Source organism: Myotis brandtii, unplaced genomic scaffold (assembly GCF_000412655.1).
Source record: "Myotis brandtii unplaced genomic scaffold, ASM41265v1 scaffold423, whole genome shotgun sequence".
Taxonomy (NCBI): domain Eukaryota; kingdom Metazoa; phylum Chordata; class Mammalia; order Chiroptera; family Vespertilionidae; genus Myotis; species Myotis brandtii.
Window position 1 is genome coordinate 165,363 of NW_005366214.1, and position 18,766 is coordinate 184,128.

The 18,766-nt window shown below is 45.3% G+C and overlaps 1 protein-coding gene across 1 annotated transcript in view; it reads right to left on the reverse strand.

Moving 5' to 3' along the window:
* The window catches only part of LOC102261986 (protein farnesyltransferase subunit beta), a 62,424-nt gene that overhangs the window by 38,096 nt on the left and 5,562 nt on the right, over positions 1 to 18,766 (reverse strand). Inside the window, exons 2-4 of the mRNA XM_005874014.2 lie at positions 7,083 to 7,147; positions 2,636 to 2,708; positions 372 to 463 (exon numbers count right to left, since the gene is read on the reverse strand). Of these exons, the coding sequence (XP_005874076.1) occupies positions 372 to 463; positions 2,636 to 2,708; positions 7,083 to 7,147 (230 nt within the window). The remainder of the gene's footprint in view (positions 1 to 371; positions 464 to 2,635; positions 2,709 to 7,082; positions 7,148 to 18,766) is intronic.

Genomic DNA, 18,766 nt, shown 5'->3' on the forward strand with positions numbered 1-18,766 from the left:
CCTCCCCCCCCCCCCCCCCCCCCCCCCACACACACAGAAGCATACTGTACTTTCTGGCAGAATCGTGTCTCCCAGAGTTGATGATGAAGCCTTTCCTCAAAGACCAGAACAAGAGCCAAAGGAAAAACCCACAGAAGAAATCAGAATCCTTCTCTTGGGAGTTCAAAGCCCTTTTCTACCCACGAGCTTATGATAGGCTTCTAACATGGAGGAGTTTCAGGAAGTTACTGGAGGTCACGAAAAGCATGGGCTTCTTGGAAGCAGTCTGTGTTCTTCATGTAACATCAATAAAACAGTCACAAAACAGAAAGCACCCCAAACTCACAACACAGCTCCAGAGAACACCCTCGAGTCCCCGCCGCCAGACTCACTCTGCCGCCACCATCTGGGGGATGGGTTCGTCCAGCAGCTCCAAGCTGTGCAGGATCCAGTAGCAGAGCCACGGGCGGCTGGCGTCCAGACACTGGCACAGGGACGGGGAGAAAACACACCCCTTATTCAGAGTCGTCCCAAGAGACGGCTGACAAGGGGATGTCTGTCTCTCTGCTGGCAGCCTGGCAGGGGCAGGAGGGCCCCCTCCCAACAATCAGTGAATGAAGGACACTTTGCCTTGGGGCCTTAGCCAGCAGCTGAAAGACCCACATGTGAGAAAGGACAGTGGGACAAAGAATATTACCTTGAACCCGACCTGAGGAAGGCTGGGCAGAGCACCTCTCAAGCACCAGGAAGTGCCGCTATGTTCTCAGTATGGACCCGAGGAGAGGCGGACTCCCAGAGAGGGGTTTCCTGGATTAACTCATTCACTGATTAAACCAATATTTAGTAACTACCTACTTGGTGCCACGCACTGTATTAGGTGCTGGGGGTTCAATCATGAATACAGTTCTGCTCCTATTCTTGAGATGCTTGGAATACAGAATGCGTGTGGTTATCTGTAGAGGGAGAGGGCACCAGACACAGAAGAACAAGTGACCTGGCTTTTCTGGGACGAGGTGGAGCCACACGTGCGTACATGTGCCTGGGTAGATGCTGGAAAGGGCAGAGACAGTCCTGAGGGAGCACGGGGGAGAGATGGACTCTACTCTGTCTGGGGGCGCTGGACAAGGCTGCCCAAGGTGCCAGTGAACAGAACTTGCCCCTAATCCAAGCCATAAGCATGCACTGAGCTCCCAAGGCCAGGCAGGCAGGTAGTATTCCTGCCGCCGTGGTACAGATTTAAAGTATATCAATGAGGCCCAGAGAGACAAACTTTCCCGAGATTACAAAGACAGTGAATGGCAGAGATGAGACAAGAAGCAGGTGTCTGGAACCCCAAGCCAGGGCTCCTCCCATGTGCCCAGGCTGCCCTCTTCCTAAACGTGCAAGGACTAGCTTGCCACCTGGTGTGGTGCCCGAAGAAGTTGCTATGGATTTGGCCGGCCTGGGTGTGTGAGTCTCAGCTCCTCGGCTTACTAGCGATTTGCCTTTGAACAAATCACTTCATCTTGCTATGCCTGATTCCTTACCTGTGAAAAATAAAGACTCACCTCCCTCACAGAGTAGTTGTAAGGAGTAATGAGATAATGCGTGGTCAGCTTTCAGCACCCTGTTCAAAATGAGCTGTTAGCTGATTCGGTGTGAACTGCATCAGGGCTGGCTGGACCCTAACCACGGAGGATTCAAGTCAAGGATTAAAAAATGGGAACCCAAGGCCAAATCCAGCCTGTGGGTGTGTTCTGCTTGCTCCCTGTAGTGCTTGTTTGCTTGTTTGTCTGTTTAATTGGAATCGGTTGCAACATTTAAACATTTGGAAATTCACACAAAAATCTGAATTTCTGGCTTCATTCGGAGGGAAAAGAGAGAGAGCTCTGGCAACCTGGGTCTGCAGGGATGGGCAGGAACAGGGTAAGAGTGTGGGGCTTCTGGTTTGCTTCAGTCTCCCCAGCCCACTTCTCCTGGTCATGCTATCTGCTTGGGTCTATGGGCATTTGAGTTGGTCAGTCCCTGCAGTAAATAATCAAATGTACAACTCCAAAATAAAAAACAAATTAAGAGCAGGGCTGCTCTGTGTAACATGGGATGGGAAGAGCCCTCCTGTTCACACTCACCCTCTGCCTGCCACTCCAACACCCTTCCGCTCCTCCACCGCCAGGGCCCCTCCCCGCGGCCCTTGGTGGGACCCTGGGAGCTGAGGGAGATGACTTTCGCAGCGGCATGTTCACAGCCCTGAACGGAGTAGCACTGTCTGGATTTACATACTGACCCTTTGGCCAGCTTAGGAATTAGATCAGCTTATAGGGCAGAGGGTTAGGGATGAACAGGTACCAACTGCCTTTTAGCGAGCTGTCAAGGGGTGTCTACAAGAAAGCACGTGACCCCTTCCGCGGTGATCTCAGAGGAAGAAAGCAGCCCCATCTGGGTGCTGCCCGAGCTGAGGGAGGACGGGCCAGGAAGAGCCAGCTCTGCCCTTTCAGAAGTGGGAGTCCCAGCTCTGCGGGGCCTGGGCTCCTGGGCCCCTGCTTCCCGCCAGGGCCAGGTGTACAACGCGTGACCCCGCAACAGGTCACGCTCACAAGTCTCTCATGTTCAAATAGAACAAAGGAAGGACTATCTGGCTGATGATTTGATAGAAAATGCTCCTGATCAATGTATTTACCTCATAGGCATCTGTCAGCTGTCGAAGGCCTCTTTTCAGGTAATGGAAGTGCTTCTCCCTCTGCAACACAAGCCTGGAAAGACAAAGAGCTCGTAAACCTATTCTGGCATCTTAGGCTTCCACCCCGCTACAGAACACACATGCACACGGGTGCACACACATGTGCACACACACACTCTCTCAGCTTCAGGACATCCCCACCCCAGTCAATGAGTGGACAACCAGCAACTTCTTTAGCTCCGAGGGCAGGTACATCAGAGAAAAGAGCCCAGCATCTGACTGTCTCTAACATGCCTGAAACATGCTGACAAATGCTTTGGGTGCGATCCGCTTCTCTCTGGCAGGTGACCTCGGCTAAGTGAAAAGCAGCAATGAGCACACACAACGAGGCAGTGACACACCACCCAGAAAGTTGCTCCAGGGTCTAACTGTGCTCCCCGTCCTGGAAGCAATTTAAATCTGAGCCTCGCCACTTCCCTGACTCCTTAGCCTCCGTCATTCCAGTCATTTCTTCCGGGGTCACTTCTCTGAGGTTTGCAGTTTGCCCTCTGCCTGCCCCTCAGTTATCTGTCTATTATTCCCTCCCCGAAATTCCACCTCCTACGTGCTGACCCACAGCCCCGGCCAGAGGGCCGCTTGCATTTCTGCAGCCAGCCGCTCTCCTCGGCCCTGGTGTCAGCAGTACTGGCTCTCAGTACTGGCTCTCAGACGGAATGTGCCGCCCATGGCCACCTGCGCAGGCAGGCAAAGGACGGGGGCTGCGCTGCGTGCCTGGTGTCGCAGAGGAGGCCTGTGTGACCACAGAGAAAAGGGAAAAACTGCCATGGCAAGACATTCACTGTGCTCGCTGATTTCGGAAGAAGAACCATTCTCTTCTCTAGGTATTCAATTCAACAATTGTTTGTTGAACTCCCACTCCACTATGCACAAAATAAGATCACTAACATCGTCTTTACCTCAAAAAGTCTTCATTCAGGCCCTGGCTGGTTGCTCAGTGGTGAGAGCATCGGCCCACAGACCAAAGGGCACTTACTTCGGTTGCAGACTCAATCCCCGGCCCCAGTTGGGGCAAGTGCGGGAAAGCAACCAGTCAATGTGTCTCACATCAATGTCTGTCTCTCTTTCTCTCTCCCACCCTCCCTTCCCCTCTCTCTAAAAATAAATCAATGGGAAAAATACTCTCGGGTGAAGATTTTTTAAAAAGCCTTCCTTTGGTGCTAGAAATGAAATAAGGACATGAGTGGCTATAATATGAGGGGAAAATGGGTAGGTTTCATAAAGGAAACAGACCAAACCCATCCCAGGATCTAAAGGGAGGGCAGCTTGTTCTGAAAGGGATGGTCAGGGAAGGTTGTGTGGAGGAGGAGGAAGCTGAGGTGGACAGCCCAGGTGGAGGGAGAGATTTTTACAGGTAGAGATGGCCAGAGGGGAGGAGGTGGTGGGAGGATGGTTTAGCCAGAAGAACAGAAACAAAAAAGGTACAGACTGCCCAAAGAACGTTCAATGAGACAGGAATGCCATCTGTGCTGTCTGCAAGGCAACCACCAGCCACCAGCCACCAGCCACATGTGGTTAACGGGTACTTGAAATATACTAGCGTGACTGAGCAACTGAATTGTAAACTTTGTTTAATTTTAATTAAGTTTAAGTGGCTGCGCATTGTGCAGCCCAGGTATAGTGTGCAAGAGGAGTAAGTGGGGGATTTGGCCTGAATATTGGGAATGAAAGAAAAATGGCTGAAAGGCAGCGGACCCCTGTTTCCAGCGGTCTGGGGTTCCAGCTGAGGAATTTCTACCCAGTTTAGTAGGCAAAGGGAAGCCCTGCAGGTTGTAAATGGAGAGAGAAAATATGACCTGAGTGGTGCTTTAGAAAAACTACCTGACAGCAGTCGGTATTCAATATGTGATTACAAATGGCCTCAATGAAAGCACTAAGTGGAGAGAGATGGGGTGGGAAGGCGGGTTAGATGAGTGGGAAAACAGATGAACGTTCTCTTTTCCAGGTACTCAGGTCAGCCGCTGTTTACTGAACAAGTGTTAAGAGTCACCGAGGTGAGGAGTCCTTAGAGTACTGAGGGCTGGGACGAGCACAGTGACCCAGGATAAGCTGGCTTCCGGACAGGTGGGCTTTAAGGCACTGAAAGTGCAGGTGGGGATGTCAATCACACAGTTGGAAACACATGTGACACTCAAGAGAGGATCCAGGTGGCAGCATGGGAACCATTTATCTGCACACAGGAGACAGGTCAAGCTGCAGGAGGGGAGGGCAGAGCAGAGAGAAAGTTTCCGTGCAGAACTGGGGAAGGCCCGTCCTTGGAGGACAAGAAGCCAGAGGAGAAAAATAAAATGTTACATAAGCTGGGGAGATGCCGGGTCACAGGCGATTCGGGAGGAGGGAATTTCAAAGAGGTACTGAGCAGTGGCAAATGCTGCAGCAAGACTGAGGAAAAAGAGCACAAACCACAGAGTGGCTGGTGACCTTCAAGAGAGTTCAGGGGGTGGTGAGAGTAGATTCCAGGTCCCAAAGAAGAGGAGAAGGCCAGACTCGATTTCTCTTTCAAGGAGATGCAGGGGTCAGGACCCAGGCAGCACCCACTTTGTGGGGGCCGAGAGGGAGGCACTGGGGAGGACGCTGACTCAGCTCCCTCGAGCTCCGGTCCGGAGGTGAACATGGACAAGTCTGTGGTGATTACAGCCCAGTCCAACCAACACTCTGGTCAGGACGGGTGGTGGGCTCTGCGGCACGTGGGACGGCACCAAGGGTCAGAACACAATTCCCCAAGGACACAGCGTTAGGTCCCAAAGGGCATGCGTCAGCCAGGCAAAAGGGTGTTTCAGGAAGGGAACACCGGGGACATTCCAGTGAGTTGAGTTTAGCTAGAGCCAAAGCACAAGGTAGGGAGCAGTGGCAGACCAGGCAGGACTTATAAATGCACTGGGAGCTTGATTTTAAACCAAAGGGCACATAGGAGTCACTGTGCTACAACATGGATGACTTTTGAAAACACTGTGCTAAGTGAAAGAAGCTGTCGCAGAAGACCACAGATTGTATGATTCTGTTTAAATGGAATGTCTAGAACAGTCAAATCCATAGAGGCAGAAAGTAAATTAAGTGGTTGCCAGGGGTTGGGGGAGAAGGTGGGAGAATGGAGGAAATGGAGAGTGATGGCTGAGGGCTTCTTGCTGGGGTGATAAAAATATTCTAAAATTAATTGTGGTGATGGCTGCACAACTGTGAATCTACTAAAAAACCACTGAACTGTACACTTTAAATGAATGAAATGTACACTTTAAATGGGTAGAACTGTATGCTATATGAATTATATCTCATTAATACTATTACCAAAAAAAAAAGAAAAAAGAAATTTAAGGGAATCGTTGAAGTATTTCAGGCACAGGGAAGACATGGTCAGATGTGCACTGTCTAGATCAGCGGTCGCCAACCTTTCGGACCTCACAGACCACCAGTGGTCCGAGGACCACCGGTCGGCGACCGCTGGTCTAGATCGCGCTAGCCTCAGCATGCCGAATGGATTGGGTGATTACAAGCTAGTGGCAGGAAACCAAACCCATAATCTAAAGGTGTTTGTGGTGACTGTGAGGGAAGGAAGACAAGAGCAGTGGCCTGCTGGAGCACTAGGGTGAAGAAAAGCAGTTCACATGGAGGAGAGGTGGGCAGAGGGAGATGCTGAAAATGCCAGAGTCCAGACAAAATCCATCAAGGAAGGTCCCTGAAGTGGAGGCGGGAGGGTTGGGATAGAGAGGTCAGCAGGAGAGGTGAGCTTGGCAGTAAGGAAGGATTCTACATTCTTGGGGACAGAAATGATGGGAAAGAACCAAGACCATACAGGATTCTGGAGCGGGGAGAGGGAACCCGAGGAGACTCATGGGAGATGGCCTCAGTTTCCTCAGGAATTAGGACACAAGACCATGGAGAGTGGATTGGCCACTGTGGTGAGTGTGTTAGGGAATCTACAGGGGATGAATGAAAGGATTGGAAAGCAGTAGGAAGGCCCAGCTGAAGCTAAGGTAGTATAATTCTCGGTGGAGGCACTGTCACATGATTTTGTTTTCTTGGAAATCTTGCTGGGACCCTTTAGTAGAAGCAGCGATGGGGATGCTATGGTTAGGGCTGGTTAGATGGAAAGAGCAGGAAAGTACAGTAGAGGTGTGAAGGAACTGAGTGAGACCAGAATTGCTGAAATAGCTCACGATACACGCTGGCCCAGGCTGAGCAGGCTGGGTATGGCCAGGACGGGTACAATGGAAGAGAAGAGCCAAGAGCCCATTGGGGAGTTGGGGTGATAAGCAAATGCCAGTGGCCGCAAGGTCAAGAAACATGTCTCGCAGCAGACACATCCCCGAGGGTAGATGAGCTGAAGGAGGAAAGAAGGCTCCCCCAGGAGGCAGTGTCTCCCCAAAACCCCTCAATCTCCTGACCAGCTTACCTTGGAACAAGGTGGTTGAACTTGTAAGTACTGAAGACCTCTTGGATCTTTTCTTCTACTTTTGCCTGGGAAGGAGGCAGGAGATGGGAGAGAGATAAAATAAATACAGATGAGACTTCCATCAGCTTTTCTTCCTGTTGCCACACGTGCCCACTGGCTGGAGGGGCTCGGCGTGGTTTGGTACTTCCTGGTACTATAAGCCTGCGTTCAGGGGCGCTGCAGGATGGCAGGTGAGAAACCGAATGCCCTCCCTGTACCATGCTGGCGCCACCATCGACTTCTCCGTAAACTAATCCATAATATCCAAACGAATGGCAGTGTGGCTCCCTGGCAGCAGCTACCCAGGGAGCAGAGGAGACAGATACATTTTGCTTGAAGGATTTACTCTCACCCACTCTACGAAGTGTTCATTTTACTGGTCATTCTCCAATACACAATTAATTCCTGCCAAGAGTCATAACTTCTTATTGTTTAAATACAGATTTAAATACATATTGAACAATATTAAAATCCCCCAAAGCAGTGGTCGGCAAACTCATTAGTCAACAGAGCCAAATATCAACAGTACAACGATTGAAATTTCTTTTGAGAGACAAATTTTTTAAACTTAAACTATATAGGTAGGTACATTGTTATTAACTTAATTAGGGTACTCCTAAGGCTTAGGAAGAGCCACACTCAGGGGGCCAAAGAGCCGCATGTGGCTCGTGAGCCGCAGTTTGCCGACCACGGCCCTAAAGGATTTACAAGAACACCAATCGTAGAAACACCAAAGAAATAACATATCTGCTCGTTGATTCTACGTCACACGCAGGACTAAAACGAAGGCTCTCAGAGAGTCAGGTCACAAAGGAAACCAGATCCCCTGGTCCTCTGAGGACCACATCACAGTGCGGTCACACAGTGCCGCTTCTGTAAGAGACGGCACAGCGACGCGGGAGGGGCGGCTACCAGGATGCAGGGCTTCACCTTCATCGGGATCCCTGCTCTTTGTGGTGAGGCATGTCCTCATTGAGATTTCAAGACACATAATAATGTCCTTCCTGGGGAATTTGTCTAACTGTATTCTTTATTTCTGAAACATCCACTGAGCCAGAGCTCCGCGTCTCTTCGACAGGTATGCAGGAATGATTGGTGATGATAAGGGGAACCGTGACATGAGCCATCGAAAATGACAGCCCATCGAAGATTCATTTATATGTGGTTTTAGGATATGCTTTGGTATTTGCCTTTGAACAAGACTTTGAGGGATGATCTGGCTAAGAATGTGCAATCCTTCAAAACCAGACTGAGGTCACTGTGAGAACCTGCCTCAGGAGGAATAAGAGCGTTGTCCCAGATCCCTCATCCTTCTTTTTCCACTCCAGACACTCACGTGGGACTAACACAAAGCACCAGCCGAAATGGAACACAGACTGCATTTCTCAGCCGTGCCTTCCTTACCTGTAAGCTGAAATGGATAGAAAAAATATGCAGTGCAAGAAACCCCTGTCAGTGAGATCATTAAATGAAGATTCGCCTGGTTACAGCAAAGTGCATTGATGAGCCCCAAGTGAAACAAAAGCAAGTGGGAAGAAAACATACTTCCTTTATCCAAGCACTAGCCGACTCAAATCCATATGACTTAATAGTCAAAGGCTAATGGGTGAGCCCATCTCCTTAGCATTTTGACACTGAGACCCCCTAGCCCAGTGATGGTGAACCTTTTGAGCTCGGCGTGTCAGCATTTTGAAAACCCCTAACTTAACTCTGGTGCCGTGTCACATATAGAGATTTTTTGATATTTGCAACCATAGTAAAACAAAGACTTATATTTTTGATATTTATTTTATATATTTAAATGCCATTTAACAAAGAAAAATCAACCAAAAAAAATGAGTTCGCGTGTCACCTCTGACACGCGTGTCATAGGTTCGCCATCACTGAACTAGGAGGTCATGGTTCAATTCCCAGTCAGGGCAATGCCCAGGTTGGGGACTGGCTCCCCAGCAGGGGATATGCAGGAGGCAGCTGATCAAGGTTTCTATTTCTCTCTCCTTCTCCCTTCCTCTCTTAAATCAATAAAAAATGTATTTTAAAAATTGATAGAGATGAATGCAAATTATGTGCAAGCTTTCCCCATATGTTTCTTCACATATATTCTATTACTATGATCAATTTAAATTAAAGAGATAAGCCGCCAGGGCCTATGGGAAAAAGGAAACAGGTAGTTACTCATCAATGGGCATAAAGTTTCAGTCAGGCAAGATCCTGCCTCCCTCTCCGGCCCTTGAAGCAGCCTCCTCTGCTGCTGATCAGGCCCTCCCCCAGCGCAGGCGTGTGGAGGTCCCTGCCGCCCCACCCCCGATGCTACGTGCACGCAATCTCCTCCTGTCTGGTCAACCCATTTACGGTGTCCCGGTTAATTAGCATATTTCTCTATTTTATATATCTATATAAAATAGATAGATATCTATATATATATAGATATATATATATATTTTTTTTTTATAAAGCCATGCTGTTTTACTTTTAACATTTAAATCTATAATCCATCTGGAATTGATTTGATATAGATATATAGATAGATATATAGATAATCCACACACTATTCACTTCACCCATCTAAAGTGTACAATACAATAGCTTTTAGTATTTTCACAGAGTGGTGCATCCATCACCCCAATCAATTTTAGAACATTTCCACTATCCCAAAAAGAGTCCCTGCGCCGCTTAGCAGTCACCCACAATCCTCCATCCTCCCAGCTCCTGTCAACCACTGTTCTACTTCCTATCTCTATAGATTTGCCTATACTGGATATTTCATTTAAATGGAACCACACAATATATGGTCCTTTAGGACTGGCTTCTTTCTAGCATAATGGTTTCAAACTTTATCCACGTTGTAGTGTGTGCCAGTCCTTCAATGCTTTTCATTGCTGCGTAGTATCCCATTATATGAATTTATCACATTTTGTTTATCCATTCATCAGCTGATAGGTATTTGGGTGTTTCTACTTTTGGGCTATGATAAATAATACCACTGTAAACATGCTTGTACAAGTATTTTCAATGAACAGATGTTTTCATTTCTCTTGGGTATATACCTGGAAGTGGAATTGCTAGATCATATGGCAACTCCGTTTAACTCTTTGAGGAACTGTCAGACTATTTTCCAAAGCAGCCGCGCCATATTTCCACCAGCAGGGCATGAGGGTTCCAACTTCTGCACATCCTCACCAAGACTTGCTATTGGCTGTGTCTTTGATTACAGCCCTCCTAGTGGGTGTGAAACGCTGGTTATAGCAAAGTAAATTGATTTGCCTTTGAACAAGAGTTTGATTACATTTTCCTGATGGCTAATGATATTGACTATGTATATCTTCTTTGGAGAAATGTCTATTCAGATACTTTGTTCATCTTTAAAACTGGGATATTTGTCTTTTATTACTGAGTTGTATAGTACCTTATAAATTCTAATACAAATAAATCCCTTATTGGATACATGATTTGCAAAAATTTGCTCCCATTCTATGTATTTTTTTTAGAAACTGATATATTGGTTAAAAGAAAGGATCACCTAAGAAAACACAGTATGGTTTTTAGATTATAACTTTAAAAATAATATTTAGCAATAAGCCTGAATTGTTTCGTTTTGTTTTTTGACAAATAGTACCGGATTAATATAGAAATTAAAAAGTACTGCTTGGCCAGAGTGGCTCAGTTGGTTGAGTGTTGGTTCAATGGTTCAATTTCCAATCAGAACACATACCTGAGTTTTGGGTTTGATCCTCAGTCGGGGAGCATAAGGAAGGCAACTGATCGATTTCTCTCTCTCTCTCTCTCTCCCTCTCTCTAGGCATGTATTCAGGTAAAGCTTAAAAAAAAAAGAGTACTCATCGGGGGAAAAAAAATTAAAGTAATCACCAAAACATTCAACATCCTTTTTTTTTTTTTTTGTCTACACCTCTCCCCGTGTAGCCGGCCAGTGTCATATAAAATCTGAATAACTTTGTTACTGAGAAGATGCGAGCATTTTTAAATGTTTTGCTTTGCATCGCAGACGGTAAAGAAAAAAATCAGTTGAATATAAAAGACTTAGCATGACAGGCCTGAGACTGTGATGCTACAAAGGCCTGTCTGAAAGGCTGACCTTGGCTGGTGTGTGGGAACCGGGATTCCAGGAGACTTCCCACCATTCCAAACCTGAAAGGAGTGGCTCCCTGCGCCTAAACGGCATAAACAACGTGGTGTATGCTGAGCAGCTACTCTCCTCTTGAGAAGCACTAGGCAGAGGGCACCTAAGTGACCAGCCCCCAGTAAAACGGGGACCACTGAGTCCCTAACAAGTCTCCCTGGCAGACAACACTTAGGTGCGTTGTTCCAGTTCGCAGCTCAATGCTGGAGGGACTACGCCCGTCCTGCGTGACTCCAGTGGGAGAGGACTTTGGAAGCTGATGCCTTGTTTTTTCCAGGCTTCACCCCAGGAGGCTTTCCCTCTGCTGATTTTGCTTTGCAGTGTTTTGCTGTAATAAATCATAACCTTCAGTATGACTATATGCTGAGTTCTCCGAATCTTTATATTGAATCACCAAACCTACGGGTGGCTTTGGGGACCTTCAACACTTTTTAGTAAGTTTAGAAATTTAGCCTTTGGGACAGAATTAAAGGAAATAGTCCTAACAACTGCATAACATCTATAAGCAAGATCTATAATTAAATCCCTTTTAAAATTTTGTCAAAATCCTCACTTAAGGAGAACTGAGGGGTAACTATTTAAAAAAAACAACAACAACAAAAACCAAGGCTAAATCGTAAAGAACTCTAAACACTGTACAGCTCTCAAATCCAAACTCAAAAAACAAAAAGCAGCTTCAATACAGGGATGCTAAAGCATGTCCACTCAAATTTCCATGCTTCCATTCCATCCCTAAGGAGTGGACTGTTCTATTCCAGCTCATTTCTCCTGTCTGCATGAGAATCCTCACAGGCAAGGCAGTGACCAACTGGGTACAACCCAAAGGCTGGCTGACAGCCCTGAACAACAGACACTTTCCTTCTGCATAAACAGCAAAGGGCCCATAGTCTCCTTTCCCAGGGGCACAAGGCACAGTTCATGACCATATTAATGAACGTGATATGGCTCTCTGGGGAGAAGGAGGAGGACAGCCTAAGGCATCTGATCAGTTTCAGAAACAGTGATACAGGCAATGTTACAAAAAAGGCCCCCAGCATAGCCACCAGAAGATTTAATCCCAAGGGATTAGCTCTTCAAAAATTTTAAATAGCCTGAAATAAGGAAATTTTGGTTCAACACACACACAAACACACACACACACACACACACACACACACACACACAGAGATAAAAAGTGTCTTGGGACAATTGGGGAAATGTTACAATAAACTGAATATTAGATGATATAGAATTATTTTTTATTTTCTTAGGTATGATGTTATTGTCCTTATGCAGAAGAATGCCATTCTTAGGAGATGCAGGCTTTATTAGTTAGGGGTGAAATGTCATAATGTCTTCATTTTACTTTCAAAGATTCAGAAAAACATTAGTCATCTACATATACACACACGTGTACACACACACACACACACACACAGAAAAATTGTGTCCTGGCTAGATGATCCATTGCATTATCACTACCTTTGTCCTTGACTAGGCTACTTCACAACTCTATAGAGGTAGGAGCTAACTTGTAGAAATGCAAATTGTATCTGGTAAAATGTAGTTAATTATCACCCTACAGCTATTAAGCAGCTTTGCATCCATTTGTAAATTCATTTCGGCATTCCTTATCTGACTGTAAATGTGTGGTACTTGGAGTTCTCTTCTAAACTAGTTGCAGTATCTTACTAGTTCCATGAGTTAAATAAAATCTTTGGCATGTGTTCATTTTATATGAATCATGATTTTATCTTCTTTTAAAATTTGTTTTTTGACATTTTATATGGAGGGAGGTTAGTGAAGAGTCAGCAGATGCTGCCAATTTTTCTGTATATTTGAAAAACTTTAATAACAAAAAGTTGGAGGAAATTATTAAGAATCAAAACAAAACACTCAATACCCAGATGCCACCATGACTACTTTATCCAGGTATAAGAATGATTTTTGAAAAGTCAAATACATTTGCATACACATATTCGATGCATTTTTATATATATTGTAGACAAGTAAATGCTTAAACTGTAGCAGGTTAGTAAGATGCTAGGAGAATTCTTTGACAAGTGGAAACTGAGACAGATAGCTAAATAAGGCTGAGTGATTAGTAGGCAGCTAACAAACTGCAAGATCTTATCATCCCTAACAAAGGACACTTAGGAGCAAATGGCTTACACTTTCCAAACATTGCAGGGGCAGACCTCCCTTGGTTCCTTGCTATAAGGATCGGCTCTAGGGTCAAGCCTCAGGCTGACCTGTGGCAGGGCCACAAACAAGTCCCAGCCTAGAGGGCAGAGCTCTCCTAGCATAGTTAAGCCTGACCTTGTAGCCCTCCCTAATTCCTTCCTAAGTAGCTAATTGGCTGTGGGAGGTGCAGCAAGTGTTGCCAAAACAAGATCATTTGTATACAGGTTAACCTACCCTAGTTTTAATCAGACTATAAAATCAAGCATCGGCTTGCAGGCTGGGTCTTTTGTGTCCTCATCCAGGCACAGGAGATCCACCCAGCCCCAGCTATATTCTCTTGTCTGTCTTCAATCCTTCCCCACCCCTCCTCAGGTTCACCCTTGGCCGTGCTGCTGCCGTGGCACACCTTTCCTGTGACATTCTTTGAAGGTGAAACTGACCAGAGAATGACCCTGATCACTTATTTTGATGCATCAGCATATCAAAAGACACACCTGGAAAGCTGACGAATATTCTGATTGAGACCTCCCCTAAAATTCCCATCTTTAGAAAACAGATAAAAACCTTTAAGACAAAGGATCCAGTGCTCACTCTTCATTAGGCACAACCTAGCCCTCCCTTCTTCTCTCAGGTATGTATCTTGCTTTCTTTCTCCTAACCTCTAAGAGTACCAACGAGACTTGCAGCCAGGGAAGCAGTGGGCAGGGGCAGCTAACCCCCTGAACCTGTCTCCAAGGGTCCTCCTTTTGCCTCTGTAACTTGTTTCCTGAGAACACACAGCCCAGCTGGCTCACCTCTTCTGCTTCCGTGACTTTCTTTCTAAAGGGCGAAGGCAGCCTCGCCTAGGCTCCTCCTGTTGCTATGATCTTGCCTCTTCTATCTTAAGACCTTCCTTTGTTTCACTGTCTCAGCTTTAATAAACATACTCTCAAAATCACCTGGACTCATACCATAAAATCTTTCCTGCATGAAGTCAAGAACCCACCTCAGTCCTGGTCTCTGTCTGGTGACAAAACCAGATAGAATGTTCCTGGCAATTTAAAAAGTAAATATCCTACAATGAGACCCTGACAGAGTCTCGCCTTGACCAAACATTAGTCAGGTGCCTCTGAATGTGTTAACGTAAAAACATTCAAACCTGTAAAGAATTTTTGTGAGTTTATTTGAGCCAAACTGTCGACAATTGCTGGTAAGCAGAATCTCAAAGGATTGGGATAATGCTCCAGAGAATGGCGGTTTTTCACCTACTTCATACATTACAATCAAAGGAGGAGACGTAGATGAGTTACATGAAATGCATTGGTGAAAGATTAGAGAGGCGGGAGAAAGCAAAGTGGTGAGGTGGGGGGAACCTCTGGGGTTGGATAAAAAGTGAAATGATAGACTCCTACTTCTTTCACTTAGGTGGGACAGGATAGTTAACAGTCAACAATTAACGTGATAACAATAACAATGAAGGAATTTGTGGTCTCTGTCCTGGCACCAGGGCATTTGGTTGTGCCCTGAGGGGTACGGAAAAAAGGGAAGTTACAAGTGACCCTGACATTTCAAGGATATGTTATCTTAGATGCAAAAAGACAATAGGTTCAGTTAGGGCAGTGGTCGGCAAACTCATTAGTCAACAGAGCCAAATATCAACAGTACGACGATTGAAATTTCTTTTGAGAGCCAAATTTTTTAAACTTAAACTATATAGGTAGGTACATTGTTATTAACTTAATTAGGGTACTCCTAAGGCTTAGGAAGAGCCACACTCAAGGGGCCAAAGAGCCGCATGTGGCTCGCGAGCCACGCCCAGGCTGAAAACCAACTTCTGCGCATGGGCCACGAAGTTTCAATCGCACTGTACGTGCGCACCCGCACGTGGTATTTTGTGGAAGAGCCACACTCAAGGGGCCAAAGAGCCACATGTGGCTCGCGAGCGGCAGTTTGCCAACCACTGAGTTAGGGTAAAAATTGACCTTGTCAGGAAAGATACCTGCCTAGGACTGACTACCTACCATAACTGCTTTTAGTTAAAGTTTTAATTTCAGACCATCCTTGTGGTTACTTCAAGTCTCAGAGTTTGTAAGACTGCCATGCAGGCCTTCCCCGAACTTGTCAGGTTAGCCTGTGGCCCCTTTCATCCACTTCACACCCACCGGCAGAATGACTAAAACTGAAAAACATGGACTATTAAGTAAGTGTTGTTGGTAGAAAAATTACCTTCCTACTTCATACCCTAAAAAATAAATTCCCGGATGATTAAACCTGAACATGAAAACTTGAGTCAAATCACTAAAAAAGCATATGAGAATATCTTTATATTCTTGAGATAGAAAAAGATTTCTTCAAAAAGCCCAAACTATAAGAAAAAAGACAAATAAGAACATAAACATAAGCAAGCTTAAAGACAAACAAGAGCCCAGGAGAAGCTATTTGGAACATCGCTAAAGCCACTTTGGACGGCAATATGGTAGCAGGCAGTAACTCTGGGAGGGCACTGACCCTGCAACACAGCCATTCGACCTCTCAGGTAGAGACATGCCTGGAGAAACACTCACACATGTGCACAAGACGGTCTATGTAAAGATGCTCACTGCAGTCCTGTAAATACCTGTAAAACTTAGATGCAACCCGAATGTCCTCCCAAAAGCCACTGTGGAGAAAACAGTTTTGTACCATTTGCAAGTCAGTTTCTTTAGTCCACATAAATTTGCCTTTTGACTTTTTCTTTGAACTGGTCATAACCTCAGCATGGTTCCCTCATATATGAGTAAAATAAAAATTTTAAGACATTCATTTTTACCTGTAGAAGTTATGATTTTATCTTTTCCTTAAAGTTATCTTTATCAGTACCTCAATAGGATGAACTAGATGTACAAACATCAATTTGGATAAAGATGAAAAACATGAAATAGAAAAAGGCTAATGACAGTGTGACAATTTAAGCAAATTTCTAAAAACAGCACATAAATACAGAGCTTATGGATGCGTATAAGGATTTAAAATGAAGAAGTAGAAGTATATACACTTAACTCAGGATAGATATTGCTTCTACAGAGGGTGAGGGGCAAACTGAACTGGGAGGGAGTTAAAGGAGACTAGCTATATTTATGATTGTTTTCCTTCAAACAAGTAACCAGAAGCAAACAAACAAAAACACCCTAACAACTGCTAATTTTAGGTTATAGGTATTTGTATTTTTTGTTAACTATAAATTTCTTTTTAAAATAAAAGATTAAACAGACTGCGGAACCTCACAGGGAAGGCAAAGGAGGGTGGATGGGTGGGAAATGATCAACCAAAAAACGTGTACACACACACACACACACACACACATATCTGTATGTATGTATAACCCATGGACACAGACAACAGGGTGGTGAAGGCCTGGGGCAGGGGGTGGGGACAGGCTAGAAGGATCAATGGGGGAAGAAAGAGAACATATGTAATATTTTCAACAACAAAGAGTTAAAAATTTTTAAAAAAAAGATTAGAAAGTGCTTTACTTTGTGATGCCTTATCACCCAATCTTGCCCACATCCTACATAGATTGGCAGGCCCCAACACACAAAGAAACTGTGTTCTGAAAGTTCATTGGTACGTCAGTTATTTAGACCTTGTTTTCCCATCAAAACAATGTTATACCTAACAGGTTCCCAGGCCAGTCCTCCTAAACCTATTGAATGTATAACATAACAGTTAATACTAATAGTACAGCTCTCATTTTCTCCAGTTATGAGGCAACAGGTCACTTAGCACATGGCAAAGAGAGAACACAATGGTTCAGAGTTCCATTCTACCCACTTGTTGGAAGCTTACTCCTGCTTTTAACAGGACACAGGATAGGTGAAGAGAATGTTTGTAAGTTTGCTAATGTCAGATTCTACATTTGGAGGGCTACTAGAATATGCCTTTCCAAAACAGACCTCTTTGGCATATGGACTATTATGACGTAACTGGAGGCCCAATGCACGAAAATTCGTGCAAGAGTAGGCCTTCCTTCCCCCAGCTGCTGGCACCGGCTTCCCTCCGGCACCCGGGACCCGGCTGGCTTCCCTCCAGCCCTGGCTTCGTCAGGAAAAACGTCCAGAATGACGTCCGGAAGACATCCGGTCTAATTAGCATATTACACTTTTATTATTCTAGATGGCCACTGATAACCAAGAGATGCAAGCAAGCTCTAAAAACAGGGCATACATTTTCCTTTTGTAAAGGAAATATTGTAACAGCTCCCTCTTCATACCAGGAAGTAGAGAACAAATCAATGGAGAAGACTCGATTTAAATCTGCATAATAAACCTCACTAAACTCTTGTTCACCAGACTTTTCCTGTTCCCTTCTCATAATTTATCACCCCTACCTAGAAGCTCCAACCCTTTTCCTTTGTTTTACCCTAAAATAGTATAAAATCCCAAGTTCTAACCATGCCTTTGGGTTGCTCATGGGTGGGTGCCGACATATGTTCTTAGGTAATGCATATGTTAAATTTCTGGTTAACCTTCTTTGGCTAGTCTAATTTACAGGGCCCCAGCTGGAGAACCTGAAATTGGTAGAAGAAAAGATTTTTTCCTGGTCTACTATCCTATATAATAAAAGGCTAATATGCAAATCGACCAAATGGCAGAATGACTGGTCGCTGTGACGCACACTAACCACTAGGGGGCAGATGCTCAATGCAGGAGCTGCTCCCTGGTGGTCAATGCACTCCCACAGGGGGAGCGCCGCTCAGCCAGAAGCCAGGCTCATGGATGGCAAGCGCAGCGGCAGTGGTGGAAGCCTCTCCCACCTCCACAGCAGCACTAAGAATGTCTGACTGCCGGCTTAGGCCCACTCCCCACTGGCAGTCGGACATCCCCCGAGGGCTCCCAGACTTCGAGAGGGCGCAGGTCTCTGATATGTACACATTACATATCAGTATGTGTACATATCATCTATACACATGATAGAAACTAATGTTTATTAGTTTGTGTTTTTCAATGATGGACAGCCCTGTTTAAAAGATACCTCATGGAACTTTCTAGAAATCCAATCAATAAAACCACAGAATAATTTCCATTCATAGGTGAGTCGTAAAAACCAACTAATGCATTTGGTGCCTTTCTCTTTCACAGATTCTACCTAAAGCAATCTCATGATGCACCAACTTCACATCATGGAACATCACTTCCCTACATCCCCCCCTCTCTCCCAGAGGAGGACCCTTCCAGAAAGCAGATTTACTGCCTGAGACTCATGCTAATTCTGAAGATTCGGTAAAAGAACCATTAATAGGTGGAATATAAGACAAGGATTCTTCCTTAAAAAAAAAAAAAATTATCTCACCAGAGGCAGGGGGTGGAGGACGGAGGGGGAGGGGGGT